This window comes from Cavia porcellus, unplaced genomic scaffold (assembly GCF_034190915.1).
Source record: "Cavia porcellus strain 051 isolate PalLab524CR breed Dunkin Hartley unplaced genomic scaffold, mCavPor4.1 scaffold_16, whole genome shotgun sequence".
In the NCBI taxonomy this organism is placed as follows: domain Eukaryota; kingdom Metazoa; phylum Chordata; class Mammalia; order Rodentia; family Caviidae; genus Cavia; species Cavia porcellus.
Window position 1 is genome coordinate 64128302 of NW_026947499.1, and position 20736 is coordinate 64149037.

General features: G+C 36.6%; 1 protein-coding gene across 1 annotated transcript in view; it reads left to right on the forward strand.

Annotated features, from left to right (window-relative positions):
- Positions 1-18591, forward strand: part of LOC100721198 (cell cycle control protein 50A-like) — a 30224-nt gene extending 11633 nt beyond the window's left edge. Inside the window, exons 2-7 of the mRNA XM_003478276.5 lie at positions 6265-6372; positions 7674-7781; positions 9750-9837; positions 10989-11138; positions 11902-12108; positions 15194-18591. Coding sequence (XP_003478324.1) covers positions 6265-6372; positions 7674-7781; positions 9750-9837; positions 10989-11138; positions 11902-12108; positions 15194-15390 — 858 coding nt within the window. The 3' untranslated portion in view covers positions 15391-18591. The remainder of the gene's footprint in view (positions 1-6264; positions 6373-7673; positions 7782-9749; positions 9838-10988; positions 11139-11901; positions 12109-15193) is intronic.
- The last annotated feature ends 2145 nt before the right edge of the window (positions 18592-20736 follow it).

A 20736-nucleotide genomic window follows, 5' to 3' on the forward strand; every position in this document is an offset into this window, starting at 1 on the left:
GATATATTTTTATACTGATAACAATTTTAAGTTAAAATTCTATTTCACAGTAAAAGCATTTATGTGTTTTTTATGTGAGGCACGAATTAGGTATTTAGCTTTACTTAAAAGGTTTTTAAAATACATTATAGAAAAAATATTGACTATCATCTTCCTCTTATTCTTTAACCTTTTTCATTCTTCAGTGTATAAATGTGTTCCAATTTCTTCTCTTGAGAACAAAAATATCCTGTGTTGTCTACTTGATAATTAACTATTAATAGTGGCTTTTTGACTGTTCACTCTACTGAGTTTTATATACATTGTCAGTTATTTTTATCAGAATTTTAAATTTATATTCTTTCTAAAATGACTTTAATAACATTTCTTCCTTTATCTTTTTAAAATGTTTTATTTTATTGGTACATTTTTGTACTGTATGAAGTTACTCATCTTGGTGAGTAGATACATATGCATAACAATCTTGATTCTTTTTTTATTTCCCTTCCACTTCTCATTCTTCTCCCCTTTCAAGATCCTCATTGCTGTTTTCATTACTATTATTATTTTTGAGTTTATGTTTATGACATGTAATATGTACATTCACTGTATTTGGTACGTGTATATGACACATCTTAAATATATCCTCCTCCCCCTGCCACTGGGTGTCTTAAACTCCTTCCCATTTGCAAAAGATCTGTCCTGTTTTCTTTTATCAGTCTTTTATTTCACTCTTTGTTTGTACTTTGCATTCCTCAAATGAAAGAAACTATATGGTATTAAACCTGTATATCTGATTTATGTCACTTAATGTTTGCCAGTGTATCCAGTTTTCTACAGTTGTATCAAATTTAGCCTTTATTACCAAACAGTACATTATACGTAGATGCCACATTTGTTTTATCCATTTGTCTGTTCATGGACACATAGGCTCCTTCCAGGATTTAGTTATTATAATTACGCTGCTGTAAATATCGGTATGTATGTATCACTATAATGTGTTGTCTTTAGCTCTTTTGGAAAGATACCTGCCAGCAGTCTTCTTATTAGCAGGCAAAAGATACTCTTACCAGTCCTGACAGTCCAGGAGTTTTAGGAGCTCAAAGACATTTTAAATGCTTTACTTATGTTAACTACCTGTTTCTTTAATCTACCCTATGTATAGGTTGAAACATAACTAACAAAGCCCCTTTAACAAATTCTATCTTAGGCAGTTTTTATAGTTTGATATGTTAGCAGTACTTTTGGAAACTAAAACTTGGTGATGGAAATATTATTATTTTTTGGTTGTAGAAATCATTAAAATGCTATATATAAAAATGTTTATATAGAAATTTTAGTTACTCTCTTATGTATAATTTAATTTCTGAACTTTATTACTTGTGTTCAAGTATGGTTTAAAAGTATTACATTGAAAATCCCAGAGGTAAACAATTTGTGACTTTTGTATACCATTCTGAGTAGCAGATGCAGGGAGGCAACCAGCATGAAAAAGCCCTAAGACCAGTTAAACAAAAGGGAAAAAAATAAAGGAATCAGATCCATAAAATTAAAGTGACAAGATTTGATAAATACTTTGTAGTAATAACTCTCAATGTTCATACTATTCACAAAGGGATTTAATAGATATCTACAGAGTATTTCCACCTACAAGAGTCTGCCTGTATATTTTCCTCAACAGCATGTGGAACTTTTCCCGAAATACACCACTGTGTATTTTAGACCATGAAGCATGCTAAAATAAACACAAAAGAACTGAAATAAACCTCTACATGCCATCAGGTCATAGAGAAATAAAGTTAGAAATAAACAGCAAAAAAAGCCACAAAAATACATAGATTAAATAATACATTATTGAATAATCAGTGGATCACAAAAGAAATTAGGGAAGAAATAAAAGTTTCTAGAATCAAATTAAAATGGAAGCACAGCATACCAAAACCTGTGTGACACAATGAAAGCATTTCTGAGAGAACAGTTTATAGCTGTAAATGTACATAAAAAAAAGAAGAGAAGGATACCAAATAAATAAGCTAAAGATGTATCTCAAGGTCCTAGAAAACAATAACAATCCAAATGTGAAACTAACAGAAGGGAAAGAAATTATGAAGATCAGAGCAAAAAGTAATGAAATTGGAGACAAACAAACCAAAAAACAGCCAAAAACAAAATATTAATGAATCAAAGGATATGTTCCTTATGTAAGATAACTTTCTCTCTGCAGCATTTTTATAGAAAAATTTTCCTCTGTGGGCTCAATTTGGGACTTTTAGTTGTTGGAAATGGGAGAAAGGCTGACTAAAAATTTTTTTCTGGGTCTCTTTTTTTATTTTATTTCTAATTCAGAACTTTATTTGAAGTTCTAAATTTATATGCCTTTTGGCATATAAATTTTTTTTTTTTTGTCTTTTTCGTTTTTATAGGTACCGGGGGATCGAACTCACGATTACCTGCTTGCAAGGCAGGCGCTTATGCCGCTGAGCTAAATCCCCAGGCCCCGGCATATAAATTTTTTGCTCTGGCATATGCCTATATGTACTAGGCCCTCATTCAGAGATGCATTGCTTTGTACTGTCTGTCTCCCTGGAAGTAAGATCTCTTAGAGAAACTTGTGGGCTACTAGAATAGGTTGTTTCCATGGTACTTGTACCAGGATATGATATCCATTACATTTTAATATTAGATGCTGTTTTCTATAATAGATACTGAGCTTTGGAGTGGACAGATGCTAAGCTGAATCCTCAAGACCTAGACTACATAGGAACTCGTTAATATTAGGTGAATGAGGGGGCTGGGGATTTAGCTCAGCGGCATAAGTGCCTGCCTTGCAAGCAGGCAGTCGTGAGTTCGATCCCCGGTACCGATAAAAAGGAAAAAGACAAAGAAAAAAAAAAATAGGTGAATGAAAAAAAAAGTATTAGGTGAATGAGTGATTACATTGTGCTGGGGCATTCAAGAAGAAAGTCAATTCCTGTTTCCTTGACTGATGTATTGTTGTATTTAATATTGTTATTCTTCTAAAGAGTCTCTTTAGTTCCTTGTTTATCTTGCAGAACATTTTAACACCCAGGTTACTTACCTTTCAGATTTTATTGGAAGGAACTTGGGAAGGGGGTTGGTGGGGAATATAAGGAATACAATTTGGAGACAAATGGGAAGGAGGGAGCTTGGAAAGCATGAACAGGCTGGAGAGTACTGCAGCTCCTGCTGTTGCCCTGGCTGCTGATGTGATCACAGGCTCTTTTGCCTTGGCCTCGCAGGATCTGATGATTGATATGGGAGCGTCTGATTGCTAAGTCTAGATCTTTTGCCCTCAGGCTGGCCACTGGTGGGCTCGGGGAGTGGCAGGACCCTTTTGTCTTGTAAGCTTCTGAAGTGAAAAGGAAGAGCTCTGTGTCCTTTCAGAATTTTCACAGACGAGAATTCCACAATACTTGCAAGTACATTTGGAAGCAGCTTAAGAAGTACAGCAAAAGTTTCAATTATTCATCAGAAGTTTCTTTTCATTCTTATGATCTGAAAGTCCTGAGTTTGTATGTCAGAAAGGACCTGACCATTGTGTGAGGGGTATCATGGTTAGAAGAGCATGGGTGTTGGAAATGGAGAGGGCTGTAGTCAAAGTTTGGCCAGACTTACTCGGGGGTGATTTTTGGAAAATTACTAAACCTTCCTAAATGACAGTTTAATAGCTGTCACTGCTTTGTCTTTCTCCTCCTCCTTCTCTCTTTTTCTCTTGTGATAGCTCGAACCCCGGTATAAAATCCAAGGAAGCAAGAGACTGAAATTTGGGGAGCAAAGGCTTTATTTAGGCCAGGCCTGGCGATGAGTCTCCGGGAGCCAATTTGGAGACTGTGTGCCAGAGACTGAAGGAAGGGGATTTAAAAAGCAGGAGAGGGGGGAGGAAAAACAAAGTAACCCACAGAGCTGTCAAGCTGTTGACTCAAGTCTGGAAACTGTAAAGCTGTCCACTTAGTTCTGACAACTTCGGGAGCCTTTGGCACCTTTTGAGTTACTCCCGTCCTGCAGATAAGCATTATCTTGGAATAGCACATCTGCAATAACATTTGGAGAAGAAAGTAGAAAGTTAATTATCTCAGGACAGCTCGTTAACACATGTGGGAAGGGGTGAAAGTTACAAGAAGCTGAAACTTAAGTTTTTACAAGGATTTGGAACTTAACCCTTTTGGTGCATTAGGGTTAAGCCACAACATTTTTGTAATTTATTTGAAGTTGAGCATTTCTTAAGAACAGCGCAATTAGCACATTTTATGACCGACTACCACCAGGTAGGGAAAGGGGGAAGGCAGTGCGCATTACAGAACAGAAAATATGGCGAGATTACATTCCTTGGGGAGAGCGAGGTCAGGTAAGGGTTGTGCTAACAAGCAAGTCTCCCTACATACAAGCAAATTACTTCAAACAAGTTTAAATCAGGGAAACATCCAGGTTTTCCTCAGCAGAGAATAGACAAGTTTAACAGTGATTAACAACCCCTGTGAGCTTGTTTTAGCACCACACCTGTTGTTTGTAGAGGGCAACACTGGTTAACATATCAATTAGGTGAGACTTTGCAATTCTTTACAGAGGAGAGCATTGCTTAACATATCAATTAGGTCGCCCGCCCCGAGGGAAAAGGAAAACACATACTGTAAGCCTCGTTACAGGTTTTGCTATAACACACATACAATGAAGCTATTTTCCTTAGAGTACAACGCTCTCTCTTTTTTGTTGTTGTTGTTGAGGAGGTACCAGGATTTGAACCCAGGGCTTCGTTCATCCTAAGTACATGCTGTTCCAGTGAGCTATACTCCACTCTGTCCTAGATTTGGATATGGATATTAAAAACAAACGTGGCAGGGCATCTCACTTTTTAGGTAAGATGATGTATATTAAGTACTTGTACTGTGTACATGTAGTACACATTTGATGATAGTAGTCAATAAAACATGCTTTGTCCTAACGGCTCCAGTTTACCTTCTTACCCTTTTCTCATTTTCTTCCAATATAAAGCTTGCTATCAATCCAGACTATTTATGCTCATCATCCTTAAATGTGCCTTATGTTTTATACCTTATTTCTTCTCTAATGGCCCCTCTTTTCTTCATCCTTCTTTTGTGGATCTGTTCATATCCTTCTTTTCAGTAAAAATTGCTTGTCATACTAATAATCTGTCTCTGCAGTAAAGTGCAGTTGAGTTCTGACTACCCTGAGTTAGCAGTTTAAAAGTGTGGTCCTCAAGTCTGCCCAGAGGTTAGCCTTAGATGCAGTCGGGGCCCTCCACACTTCTTGTCAGCTGGTTCCAAATGACTCTGAGCCCAGGGGTTTCCAAGATGTCCTGTCCCCTCCTCCTGCAGGACTACCCTCACTTCGCATAGATGGAGAAAAGAGGGACCCACAAGATACTCACAGGGTGATCTGGGGGCTTCCCCGTCCACTCCCTGTGTTCCCAGGTCACATTCCCTCCCAGCACATCGTGAGTTTGCCCAGCAGAGAGCTACCCACAATTCAGTGTCCAGACTGAAGTGCAGGACCTCAGGATTGGGTAAGATTGATTGACATCCCCTCCCCAGAGGCTGGGCCACACCTTCAGTATTTTAGTGAGCACCCCCCATCCTTAGCTATTTTGTTAGCATAAACTCAAGGATGTGAATCAAGGGGGCTTATGAGTAACAGAGAAGATCTGGTCACTGGGAAATGACGGGTGAAGCTCCCTGACAGGATCCCAGGACAGAGAGAAGACAGGTTCAATACTAGGGTTTGGAAAAATAGTAAATCTTGAAAACCTAATTGTTTTTACATTTGAAAGTGTACAGAAAGCTGAGATATCTGGAAGTGTTAAAGGTCCTAAGATTTAAGAGGAAAAGCTGACTTTTTGATCTCTACTAATCAGAATTATAGTTGTTTAGATTTAACAGCTATTTAATGTGAATATATCATACAGTTTGAATTTTGTGTTTGTGATTTTATTTATTTCTTTGGTATAAAAGGGAGAGGACTTTGGAAAGATTAGCCGATAAAACAGCAAGCAGGCAGGCGTGAATTCGATCCCTGGTACCGATAAAAAAGAAAAAGGAAAAAGACAAAAAAAAAAAAAACAGCAGAGGACACTTCTCAGTGTTTAATATCTCACACTGCCAAAATAAACAGATGGCCTTAAGAACAATTTTGCCTGGGCTAAAGGTTGCCTTGCTGTAGCTATTTTGTCTCTTAATAGCAAGTTATTTCAGATTGTCTTTGGTATCTACTTTCTCCAAGAAAATGCTTAGTTGTCTTTTTCTCTTACAGATTGATTACACTGGAACAGAGCCTTCCAGTCCCTGCAATAAGTGCTTGTCCTCGAATGTGACACCTTGCGTTTGCACCATTAACTTCACTCTGGAAAAGGCATTTGAGGTCTGTGTTTCCAAGTAAGGTGTTACAAGAGCCATGCTTTACAAAGTGGTAATATTGTTCTATTTTTGAAAAAAAAAAGTCTTATATACTTGGCCTTTGCATTTTTTGTGTCTGATAATTTTTGTGTGTGTGTGTGTCCATTAATTAAACACATTTATTTGAATGGTTTACTTAGTACTTTGTAGACAATATTTAAGGTGAAATTTTATCCTTTTACCAGTAAATTTTATAATTGCGTAAATCAATTTTGTGTCATTTATGGTTCCATTTACTAGTATTTTAAAATTATTGCTAAATTGTTTTGCATACTTTCAATTGTAAAATTATAAAGCATTTTACTTCCGAAAATAAATACTAATTCTTCCATTATTTAATTGAATTATTTTTTGGGTGAGATATGAAACCTTACAAAAATGGAACCACTAAAACTTGCTAAATTTTTTTTTGTATTTTGATAATTCTGTATCTACATTCTGCCATTCTTAGTAACTGAGCAGATGCTGAAGGATTACAAAGATTCAGAATAGGTATAGAAAGACCAGTTTGTACGGTCCTGTATCTGCAATCTAAGCAGGAAACAGAACTGCTTTAATAGATTTTCTGTATTTCAGATATTTTAAAGGCAGTGGTAATTTATCAGTTCCTGAGAGATGATTGCCATGCAGTGGTTATAACTACTCTTGCGTCAAGATAAAGAATTGCTGCCTTTGGAAAAAAACATGAACTAATTTGGGAGAAAACAGTTTTGCTTTTGAAGCAGTGAGGCTTGGAATGATTTCAAAGATCTGTCCGTTAGTCTCCTCTCCCATTCAAAAACACTTCAGAGCTTTTCTCTGCAAATGTAATCAACTTCAGATTCACTGTTTTGTAGTGTGCCTTGCTCTTGATTATTATACGACTCATTATTAAGATATTTTATTAACAGTTAATTAATTGCTAGTAATATATAGTATCCTACTGACAAATTGTATATCCTTATTAAGTCAGTATTTACTTGGACAGTTTGGTTATTACCTCTCTGAAAAGTTGATATTAATTGGATAAACATAAATCTGCATCAGAGAAAATTTTAGATTGGAAATAGCTCAGAGTAGTCTAATAGACTTATTTTAACGTTAATAGTACTTTTTAAAATCTCGCTTACAGTTGTACCATTTGTACAATGCTGAGTACTTACAAAAATCTGTTATCAGTTATAAACCAGTTAAGCCCACATTATTTTGCTTTTATGTATATGTGAAACAAGGTAATTCATAAAATTGTTTTTATATGAAAAAATTTTCCCTTTCTGCTTTTTCTAGGGTAATGTGTTCATGTATTATGGCTTGTCTAATTTCTATCAAAATCATCGACGTTACGTGAAATCTCGAGATGATAGTCAGCTAAATGGAGATCCTAGAGCTTTAGTTGTAAGTAAAATGAAAAAATTATGAAAATGATGTCTGTGAAATAAGAATACATGGTAACCATTGGATTAGAAATATTGAAATATTTAATAATATTTAGTAATTATTTGTTATTTGTACTTAGTATAGTGAGAGATTTGAGTTAAAATTCTTTTTCTGAAAATTTGCACAGGTTAATTATTTTCTACAGCCAGGAGATACCTTTGCAGCTGTTTGCTTCCAGTCATTTTTGGGATTTGGGTTTTACTCACCTGCTCGTAATGGTGTTTTGGATCTAGCATTCTGAATGTGTAAATATATTCTGTTTGAGATTGTTCCTTAGTGTCACACTTGGTAAAAATATGCAAATAAGCTGCTTTTCATTTCTGGAGTTGTATTTTAAAATTGAATGGGATTCTCTTCACTTTCATTTGCGAAATGCCTGAGTAGTAAAATCCAAAAGATGAGTTATTGACAAACTCTGTGCTGCTGTTTTGAAAATAGAGATTCCAGAAAGTCTGATGTGTCAGTGCTGCAGGGGTTGAGTCTCAAATGCCTTTTTGTTTTGTTTTCCCCACTATACTATAGGGTTAGTAGAGCAGGGAGCATGACTTTCTTTAATCACCAAATGGCAGTTGTCTAGCTAGTGTTTAGCATATTAAAAGTACTTAATAATACTTGCTGAATAACTTGACATCTTTATTATGGCTGTTATTTGGGTTATAGTTCGTGTATAGATTTGTTTCCTCTGCTGCATTTAGAGTTGCTTAAAAGTGGGGATTATTTTTGCTTGTATTTTTATGCAGAGATAGCTAGTGTGCTATCTGATGTATATCAGGTACTCATTATCCACCTTCCTAAGCCAGTAAATGCAAAATTGGTTAGTATGAGACACATATGTAATAAATAATACTTCCCTGTCTTTTAAAATTTGCCTAAGAATTTAGTGGCAACAATATACTTATCCTGCTGGAGTTTATTTATATTTAATAACCTTTTTAAAAAATCATAGTGTCTGTCAAAACATTTAGAAAGTAATAAACCAGTTATAAATATACTGACCGTCTTCTTGGTCTTGGAGTACTAATTTTATCATTATAACTGACTTAGGGACCAGAAAACTGAGAAATCAGATATTGAAGATGAGATCCCTTTTGTACGTGTCCTTCTCTTTCTCTTGTCTTTCCCACTTACATAGTGTTTTTTGCAGTTTAGCTACAGAGAATACAGATAAAAGTCAAGTTTGACTGGTACTAAGATCTAGTTAGCTTCAAATCGAGATTATCTTGGTCCCTTACATTTCTTAAGGCGTGGAACTACTCAGGTCTGTGCCAAAGCTCAGACAGCACCAAGATCCCACGTCTAACCTGTTAACTGCCATACTTCTTTGAGGTCTTCGGTAGGGACCAAGTCCAGACTGAGGCTAGAGGGCCCCCGGACCGTCTGTCTGGGCAGCACCATCATTTTCCTTAGCTCGCTGTGCGCAGCTAGAGGTTGCTGCAGTGTTGGGTCTAATGCAGACCCCTTCTTCCTTCTATCAGACATACGATTTAACCCAGAATTACAAACTTTAAAGTACTCAGTTGAACATGTTCATCTTATTCGTGAGGCTCAGTTTACTCAAGGGGTCTCCAAGACATGAGAACTCTCATCTTTTTATTTCCAGTTTAAAGTTCCCCTTTATTGTGTTACAACTGGATCAACAATAGACTGTTTCTTAATTTTTCTCAGACAGAAAGCTTTTTGTGGTTTCTGTGTTGATTTCAACATCCAAAAGATATTAATTTGATATATTCATATATAGTAATATATGCAAGTGGAAGTTGCATTAAAAGGAATGTATTTTGAGTGTTCGAATGTAGTGTTATTTATAGCCAGCTTTCATTACTGAGTCATTTTGCATTTTTTAAAGCTAGGGGTTGAATCTTAAATCGAGATGATTCAGTTCTTCAGCATCTTGGTAATAATATCTCTTCTTTTTCTGATAACCAGAACCCCAGTAAGGAATGTGAACCTTATCGAAGAAATGAAGACTTACCAATTGCTCCTTGTGGAGCTATTGCCAACAGCATGTTTAATGGTATGATACAGAAACAAACACAGACACAGATGCCGCTGTGGATAATTAGGACAGTTTGCATAGTCTTCCTGCAGATTTGATAATCTAGTAATCATGAATGAAACTGAGAAAATTAACTACACTAGGTATTAGATATTGAGTGGGGGCAGAATTGAGTGGAGTTTAGAGTACTTTGTGACTGCATTTTGAGCATCCTTTATATTTAAGAATAGATTTCTGTCTCTGAGAAGAAAGAAGCAAAGATACTTTGCTAATCTTGTATTCCCTAATAAAAGATGGCTGGTATTCCCATTGGCTTTTATTACTGATACCATTAGAGAGGGACTGTCCTTAATCATTTGGAGTTTGATGAAAATATGTGGATTATAAACAGCCATGTGGTTAATTTTAATTTTCTGCTAATCACATGATAAACCCTCAAAAGAAACAAGTAAAATTAATGTTAATATTTTTGTTTATCCCCACATGGCAAGAATAGTATCATTTAGGTATATAATACTATGTGAAAGTTATTGTGGTTAATGTATATTTTTATACTAAATCCTTGACATATGTTACATACTTACAGTACATGTTTATTTTTGCTAATCACATTTCAAGGGCTCAGTAGCCATGTGGGCCTTATGTGCAGATAGAAATTAATATGCCAGGAAGTATCAAGAATGCATTTTTGAAAAGAAGAGCAAAAGGCAGATTTATCTTTGTATTGATTTGTTTAGTGTTTTTGAGACAGGGTCTTGCTATGTAGTGCAGGCTGGCATTGGGCTCACTTTCTAGCCCAGGCTGGTCTTGAACTTGTAATGATCTTCCCGCCTCAGTGTCCCAAGTGCTGGGATTACAGGAGTGTGCCACCATGCCCAGCTCATATTTATCTTTAAACTTTATTGGGGTAAATATTGAAACACTGCACCATATCACATACTAACTAGTTATATAGGAAAGTGTCTTAGATTTTTATTGAGGGAAGAGAATTCATCTAGAATTATAAAATTAATGAAGCTGATTCACATCTGAATAAACAGCAGAAGTAAATCTTGTGTTTTCTCTGTCACAACCACTTTGAGGTACAAATGCTTATCTTTACTTTTCATAGAAGAAAGCAGATGTTGATTTTTGGCAGATGTTAACTAACATTTTCCTTTTTGTGTTAGATACATTGGAATTGTTTCTGATCACCAATGACTCTGATCCTACACCCAAACCTATTCTTTTGCAAAGGAAAGGTATTGCTTGGTGGACAGATAAACATGTGAAATTCAGAAATCCTCCTGGAGAAGGAACCCTGGAAGAACGATTTAAAGGTGAAAATTACTCATATCCTATACAAAAAAAATAATAAATCAGATATTTCAATGAAGTATTTTAGTATTTCTATCTTCAGTATCTTAAAGTTTGCTTGAAATATTTTCTTACCTCAACTTTATACCAATTGAGGTGAAAGTTCTGATATATTAAAATACTAAAGGAAGTGCATACTTTTAACTGAATCCAATTTCTTTGGAGTTCTCTTGTACACATTTCAGCTATGATGTTTTGTACTTGTTGCAAAATTTGTTTTAAATAAGACTCTTATTTATAATACAAATTTTTTTTGTTTGAGTGCCACCTTAATTTAACTGAGTGATGTTTTTCTTTTTTCTTTAATTTTTTGGTGCAATATTATAGATTGAGCCCACTACATCCCCACTTTTAAAAGTATTTTTTTGCCATCTTTTTACTTCAGCCTCTCAGAGTGCTAGGATAATAGGCCTGTTCTACTACTACTGGCTTGTAAATATTTCTTAACGTTATATTTTTGCACTAACTAGTAATCTCCCTATATACTGAATATTTTTTTGTAGGCTCTTAATTGAAATGTCACCCAAGTCTTTATAAATTTTTTGTCATATAAGGAATTGATTTTCATAGATTTTACAATTCCTTAGAACATGAATATCTGTATACCTTTGAAATAAAAGTTTCAGATTGTGTGTTGCACATCTTTGTATTAGGAGTGTGACTTTCATTGAAACTCAGTAGAATTAAATATTTTGTTTATTCATCTCTCCTCTAACCTTGTTGAAGGCACAACAAAGCCAGTAAACTGGCCTAAACCAGTGTACATGCTGGATTCGGAGGATGATAACAACGGCTTCATAAATGAGGATTTGATTGTTTGGATGCGCACTGCAGCATTGCCTACTTTTCGAAAGTTGTATCGTCTGATAGAACGGACAGATGATTTGCATCCAACATTACCAGCTGGGCAGTACTATTTGAATATCACGTACAGTATCCTTTTGTGGTTGTGTATGTTGTCATTGAACTTGAAAGGAATCTACTGCTGCCTTATCTCAGTGCCACAGTTAACTGTGCTTTAGGATTTTTTGTTTGTTTCTTCTTCTTTTTTTTTTTTTCCTGTTGTTTTTTGTTTTGAGACACAGTTTCACTCTGCCCAGGCTGGCTTCAACTCGCAGCAAGCCTTCTGAGTGCAGGGATTACAGGCATGTGCCATGTGCCACCATGCTTGGTCTTTTGCTTTAGTTTTTTGTTTTTTGGGTTGTTTTTTTTTTTTTTTTGTACTGGAATTGAAATCAGGACCCTCAGGACCTTGTGCTTGCTAGGCAGGCGCTTCTGCTGAAGAGCTGTATTCCCAGCCATGTGCTTTAGTTTTGATCCCTGCATTTTAATGAATAAGTGTGTGTGTTGGGAATGTATATTCTAGGAAGGTCTCAAGTTCGTATGTATTTGTGTTAGGGTTTTAAGCACATTACTTAGTAAAATTACTTAGAATGTAGGTGACTTTGTTTATTAAGAAGCTAGAGATTTTTATAAGAGAGACTGTAATTGAGCTTAGCACAAAGGGTAGTGAATATACCTAGTACTAAATAGGTGGTGGCAGCAGGCTAAATATATTTTTAGATGTCAAAAATCAGCAGATGTGCTAGACACGGTGGTATATACAAGTAATATCAACACACAGGAGGCTGAGGCAGGAAGAGTTTGAGTTCAAGGTTAGCCTAAGCCTATGTAGTGAGTTCAAGGCCAGTGTGGATTACATAATGAGGACCTGTGCTTGTTTTGGTTATGGGCCGTGTGCCTATAATCCCAGCACTCAGGAGGCTGAGTCAGGAGGATCACTGTGAGTTTGAGGCCACCCTAGGCTAGATAACCAAGTTCAAGGCCAACCTGCACTACACAGCGAGACCTGTCTCAAAAACATTGAAGAAGAAACAAACAAAAATACCTGAGTAGATGTATTAATTCGCATCAGTATCAAAAAATTTTTGTCATCAGCTGTGTTGTTGTACATTAGCAAATCAGGTTCTCTTTTAGTACTGATGTTTATTTCATTTTTACTATATTTCAACACTGTTATAGGAACTGTCTGTGTTACTTAATTGGTGCAGTAACATGAGGTAGGTATCATCTTGGTGTTACAGAGAAAAGCCCTGGACCCTAGAATGCTTCTGTGGCTGACGTAGGTTATGCAGGTGGTAGTGAGAAGACTTGGGGTTCAAGTCAGAGTGTTGACTCCACAGGCCACGGCCTGACCCTCAGCCACCACCGTAGGCTGCACCCCTTGCTAGTTCACTCAGGGCGGCAGACCAGTCTCTACCTGCATGGGTGCACAGTGTTTTTAGAGGGGAGATGCTTTGTTCTTCTTGTTCTAAACATATCTTTTAATCACTAGTCCATTGTTTATATACTATATATTGTAAATGAAAGATTCTAATATTAGCATTTTAAATATTTGATGATCTTTGCATCTTTTATTTTTCATAATTTAATGAGCCATAAATACATAGTTTTGGTTTTATATTAGGTTAGTAAATGATTACATTCATAGGCCAGTTTCAAAAATAACAATTATTTTGGGATCCTCAATGTTATATCTGAGTGAACGTGGCCTGAGAGTGACAGAGTGAAACTGACAAGTTTTCAAGAATCACGTAGGGGCAATTTTGGATACACAGAACATTTCAGATACTGAGAAAAAGAACATCCTGAGAGGGAACCACAGTAGAGGGCAACTGTGTCCCAGCACCTAATAGCTCTAAAAGAATAAGGACAAATACCGGCCTTGCGTCTCCTTCAGAGCACAATGTGGGGAGTCCATGGCAGCGGGAGCTCTTGGTTGACAGGTCACCTGCTGGAAGTCTGCAGTGGTGTCCCAGGTACTGGAAGGAGAACTATTAGGAAGAGTGCAGGGTTTCTCAAAGACTGAAAGACAGGACTTTGGGCCTGCGAGCATCCAGAGTTGGTGATAAAATGGGGTGTAAAATAGGAACTAGACACTGGAATCACGGCAGAAACCTGTCTTTTAGGGTTGAGACAGAAAGAGAGAGAGAGAGAGAGAGAGAGAGAGAGAGAGAGAGAGAGTGTCTAGCCTGGGTGATTTGATGCTGTGTTGGGCCCTAGAGTGTTGGATTGTGCAGAGCTCTTAAAATCATTCCTGTCTCAGGTTGGAATTGACTTAGGAATTGAGCCTGCCGTTTGGAGTCATAGGGCTGCATCTGTGAGGTGCAGAGCTGCAGAAACTCTAGAAACAGATGGGGCCTAACACGATTCAAAACCGCTTTTGAAAAGGTTGTACACCTTTTAATAGGGACTTTGTTCTCTCCGCTCCTCTAACAGGTGCATGCAGAAAGTACGTCTGGTAAACTAGTGTCCCCTTTATTAAGTCTCCTATGTAGCCCCTTTTACTTTGACTCTGTCTTAGCCTTCAGCTCTGCCACATTGTAGCTTTTCTTTTCTTTTTTTTAACTTTGATTTTTTGAGACAGGGTCTCTGTAGTTTAGGCTGGCCTTGAGTTTGCAGTGATCCTGCTGCCTCAGCCTCCCAAGTGCTGGGATTACAGGTGTGCACCACCACATCTAGCAAATGTGAATTTTATCATTGCTCCAAACCACCAAGTTAAGCCTTTAGTGTGGTTCGTGCTTTTGGACCTTGTGCTCAGAGCCCTCAGTTTCTTCGCCGTGTTCATGTTACATGTGCTCTTCGAGATTGCAGATACTTCCCCTGTCTTAATTCCATTTTCTTCTGCTCTGTCAGCTCCCCATTTCCTGTGTGGGCTTCACTGAAGTGTTTTTTCACACTGCATTATACTTTTGAAGCTTTTTGCTTCTCTTATTGGATGACAGGAAAACCACCTGAGAACCTAACCCTTAAATTTTGTTGTTTTGATATAATATTTCCGTTTTACTAACTGACATTTAATTTTCTAAAGTCAGCTTTTCAAAATAATCTATTTTTTGTGATTCAGGACATTTGAGTAAGGTACAAGTGAATTGTAAGCAGTTGAATGGCAACTTTAGATTTGTATTTTAAACATCAAGTAACCAGAGATGGAAAAGTCTTCCTATACCCTCCTCAGATTACCCTGTACATTCTTTTGATGGACGAAAACGGATGATCTTGAGCACTATTTCATGGATGGGAGGAAAAAATCCATTTTTGGGGATTGCTTACATCACCGTTGGATCAATCTCTTTCCTTCTGGGAGTCGTTCTGCTAGTAATTAATCATAAATATAGAAACAGTAGTAACACTGCTGACACCATGGCATTTTGAGGTTGGCACATAAAACATTTTTTAAAAAGCAGTCTTTGTCCTTTGCTTCTTCCCTGTGAATGACTTAATATATGATGGGTATTATATAAATCTAGCTATATGATATGAATACTGAAAATGCTAAACTTGCATTTTAATGTTTGCTTCTTATTGGGACAGTGCCCATGATGCATAGAGCTTCTTTCATGTGACTTGCATCTACTGCTTAAATGTTGGTGCTGTGTTGATAATGTTATATGGGCATATGATGCTGGACATATGTACCTATTGTGTGATGAAAGGGATTATAAGATGCATGTGTTGCCAGGCATGATGGTACACAACTGTAATCCCATCTCTTGGGAGCCTGAGGCAGGAAGATCACCATGAGTTCAAGGCCAGCCTGCACTACAAAGTGAGACCTTTTCTCAAAAAAAAAAAAAAAAAAAAAAAAGATACATGAATGCAATCACTTGCTAATCTTTTAGATTCATGGTCATGGAAAGATCAAAAAAGACTTTTTTTTAGTACTGGAAATCAAAGAAAGACCAAATCTAATCAAATACGTCTCCATTTTCATGTGTCATGTGTAAAAACTTAAAGTACTGTCTTTATAGAGATGGTTCGTATATTGAGTTTGTTCTAGTTTTTGGTCAAGCTCGGCTTTGATTTCAAAGGGCCTGCTTATTGTGTATGGAAAGTAGTGCTCATGTCTGAAGAGGGCAGGTATGTCCTGGACAGGAGAATTGAAATTCCTCTTTTCACTGGCTAAAACATTGCTCAGCCCAGTTGAAATGTTTTGCTTGTGGCCATTTCCCGTGAAGCTTATGTTTTATAAGGGAAAAGAATACGGTGAGATGCAAACTCCTTGGCAGATCTTAATCCTTTGCCTCCACCGTAAAATAACTCAAAGGAGTCTGTTTTCATTTTTCGTGGTTTTTAACATCGAGAATCTTACTCAGCATTGGAAATACCTCAGGCTCTCCTTATTTGTCAGGTAAGTGTTTTGACTTAAGTACTAACGTTATATTCCAGAAATTTTGAAATTTTAATTTCCTGTGTATTTATTCAATTTTTTGCATACCGGTCAAATACAGATGTGTATACACAGTCTTAGTTAATATACCAGTTGTTTTGGTTGGTTTTTACAAGACATATTTTAAGAAGATGTTCTATAAAATTTCTACTTAAGTTCTGGAGATTTGGGAATATGTACATGATAAATTATTATGTATATGATTGAAGTTATTTACTAACTAGAATTATTATAATATTGCTTATTGAATAAATGTTGTATTTGTTTGCTATGGAATTTATTCTTGAAGTGAGTATAAACTTAATTTTTCTACATACATGAAAATGTATGTATTAACGGTGACTTGCATCTTATTTTTACTAAAATAACTTATGTTTATGTGAAAGAATCTCTGTTCAGAGTTTATAATAATTTTCTTTATATTTGAAATCAGAAGGTTGGGTAATTATCAGTTTTGATTAATACATTTTTTTAAAGAAATAAAACATAATGTAATGGTTATAATAGAAAATGTGCCATACTTATTGTTTTGTATAACATATGAAATTTAATTAAAAGACTTATAGTTGTTCTTGACTTTTAACTCTAAAAATGTAGCTTGCATGAGTTATTTAGTGTAGGGTTCTCCTAAAATGCAGAGAGTATTCTCTAGGTAGATGCTTTGTTTGGCCAGTCCTTCAGAATGCCGTTGATCTGAAAGCTGTCCTTCCTGCACTTGAGAAAGGGGGAGTTCCTCACTCTTTCCAGATGAAGAGTGCTGTTTAAGGAAGTCTGTTACCCTGAATCTTTTCTTTTTAAACTGGGGGGCCAAGGGTGTCACTAAAGGAACAGTTGGAAAGCTTGTTTAACATTTTCATATAACTGAAAAGATGGAATATTAAATATAACTGGAGTTTTATCCATCTCACAAGTGTACTGATGGGCCTGCCATTTGAAGTGTAAGGGATTCCTCTGTTAAATAAGAAAACAGGATATTGGAATAGCCCCTGTGAAACACTGAGGCATGGAGGGGAGCTTTTCTTTCTACAGGCTTTATGCTTGCATTTCAGAAACACCGATGTCTTACGCAAATTTCAAAGACTCACATCATTTCAAGGCCACAAGGTTAAGCAGAAGACTTGGAAAAATACACTAATTTGTAGGAAGTATTTGGACATGAAAAGTTTCCCTATTGAAGAAATTATTCAGTAAGTAAAAGCTAACAAATTTCATTAAAGTCATAAAGCTTGTTCATGAATAAGTGGGGAAAAATAACACACTACCTGTCAGAGAATCATTCAACCAAAGAAGAATCAAGTCAATATTATTTATTGGATAATGATGGAGTTTATTTGTAATCTTGATTAAATTAAAAGATAATATTCTGTTGGTATTAGTAAAAATGAATAAAATTAGTTTTGCTGTGTTCAGATGGCTAGATAAAAGTGCCCCAATGTTGTAACTGAGGTTTACCATTCAACTTTTTTTTTAAAGGTTTTTTTAAACCGGGAATCAAACTCACAACCTTCCCACTTGCTAGGTAGGTACTATTGTCACTAAACTAAATCCCTAGTCCTTACCATTCAGCTTACGCCAGGGTCAGCCAGTCTGGGTTTTAACTTCTTGCTTAGATTGAATAAAGTGCCATCCATTATTAAATGATTAGATTTGGATTAATCACCCTGATAGTGTAAACCACAGGATACATACATCATTGAGGGAAACCTGTTCTTACTGAGAAGTGCTCAGTTTGCTATCCACGTTATACTTAGGCTAAGTTTGATATTCGCATCAAGGGGAACATTTGGTAAACTGGCATGGATAGTGAAAGTAATGAAGGTCACACAGGAAATAAAAAATCTGACTAGTAAGAGGAGCCTGAGAGGTTAGGGTTAATGAATGCTGCGCAGCCTGCTGCCTCGTCTTCAAGGAAACAGAAGTATTGCTTGTCACTTATTTGTTGGTTACATTGTAAAGCTCTGTTCTTTGTAAACATGACAATTTTGAGGGGCTAGTGGAAGAAATGAGGAAATGCTGTTTCAAAATTTTTGGTTTGCATAAATGTCTGTGGTAGATTTTGGGTGGTCTAGAAAAGTGTTTTAAAACCCTTTGTTAGCCCCTGTATCTTTCAGTAAATAAAAGAATCACATTTCTCTTACTGTCACGTGAAATTTCAAAATAAATACGGTATATTGTTTAAAAACAAATGGCATGGTGACTTTATTTACTTGTATTTATCTATAAGATATGTCAAATATGTGTGCCCAATTTCAAAATCAGATAGCAAAATTCTAAAGACTTTGATGAAAAACATTACTGCCTGTCTGAATTTCCCTTTCTTCCCAGACTATCACTTTCACTCTGGAGTTGTTTATATTATTTGTCTGTTTGCCTCAGTGCCCATTCAACTGTTGTCCAATTTTAAGTTTTGAGCACTGTTACAGTCTTTTGGACAATGCTTCATGATGGTTTAGGTCTACACATGGATCTCACCTTCTATTATGTAGTTACATCTTAATAATAGCTTAGTTATTGTTTATGACTATAAAATGTGTAGTCTAGAGCAGACTGTACCATGATTATATCTTTGTGTATAATTTTCTTCTTCCTGGTATTAATAATTGTCTCGGTCTTAGGTAGTGTCTCTACTTAGGTAGTTTTCTGCAAACCAGTCTCAAAACTCCCAGTTCTCCATTAGGTCCACCATGGTCCATCACTAGTCTTAAAGGGTTTTTGTGCCCAAGTAACAGATAATGATGTACATGTTTTCACTAGCAAGGTCTCTTCTGCAGCTCTCACCTACTGCAAAACCTGTTATCTCCTCACCTCTGCTGTCACTCTAGAGTGTTGGATCTTTTGATTTGTTCACTCCTTTACTGTGCTCTCCTGAACTACATACAGCTGCCTTAGAAATGGGTAAATGAAAGGTAAATTTTCTGAGTTCTTCTGTGTCTAATACACCTTTTTGCTCTCTCACATTTCATTGATAGTTAGAAATAATTTTCTTTCCAAGTTTTGAAGATACTGCTCCCCTCCTTTCTAGCTTCCATTCCAGATTCTGAGAAATCTGGTCTAATCTTAGAGGCTGATTGGTGCTTGGTTCTCTTTTTCCTCTGTTTTGTGTGTGTGTGTGTGTGTGTGTGTGTGTGTGTGTGTGTGTGTGATTGTCTCTCTTTCTAGAATTCTTTAATTTGATCTTCTTACATTGTCTTCCTTATACTGAAATAATACATTTTAAAAAATATTTTAACTTCTTTCCCCTGTTTTTTGAGATGGGGTCTTATCATTCAGTTCAGAGTTCAGGCTGGCTTTGACCTCGCTGTGTAGTCCTACTGTCCTTGTACTTTGTTTTTTTGAGACAGGGTGTCCCTGTGTAGTTCAAGCTGGGCTTGCAATCACTGTGTATCCCAGGCTGCCCTGGAACTTAAGGCGATCTTCATGCCTCAGCTTCCTGAGTGCTTGACACTGCAAGCATGCATCACCACACCTGGCTTCTATTACTATTTTTAATTAATCTTTTTTTTTTTTCCTCTGTTCATATTGACACCTTTCCTTATTTTTCTGGCAAGACTTTTAATTTGATAGACCCCAAAAGAGTACCTGAAAGCTCTGGGTTGGTGAGCAGTGCTTCCCAAGTCATTTCACTAGCACAGTGCCTGCCAAATGTTTTTTACTTGCTGTGTGATACAAAGCTTAGCTAAGCGATAAATAGTTGACAGATCAGCATTCATATGTAGAACACACTGTGAAGGCAGTGCACTGGGGATGGGTGGTAGGGATCCTTCCTTTGAGTAGTAGCCTTCTCTGAGGGTTTTTACTTTCTCTGTGAAGAATCATTTGCAGAAGGAAGTTGGTGGAGAAAGGGTCTGTTTTCTTGTCCATCCTACCTCCTGATTTGTGTTTAACAAGTAAGTATTTTCCTTCATGTGTCCCTCCTTGTGTCTCTTCCACCTAGTTCTCCCACTAATTCCTTCTGATGAAAGTCCTTCTCTCTTCTGCCTGTGGGAAACAGGACTGAATGTGGGAAATGATCTGTGTGTAGAGGCAGAGGCCATAGAGATTTGAGCTTCCTGTTGAGCACAGTTTCTAGCTGTTCCTCTTCAGGCCTTTTCCTGACTGCATTCTGTGGTAACTGCATTCCACAACGTGAGCCTATGGGGTTACCTATTGGGCCTGTGGGGTCACCATACTTCTCCCTGATACCTCTCTTCAGTTTCTTTAGATTGCGTCAGCATCTTGTCCAGTTCAATCATATCGTATCTGCTTTGTCTTCAGAAACTTGCTGAAAACACTTAACAGTTGCCATCTCTTTTCTTTTTAGGTTCATGCCCTTTTTTCATAAGTTATATGGT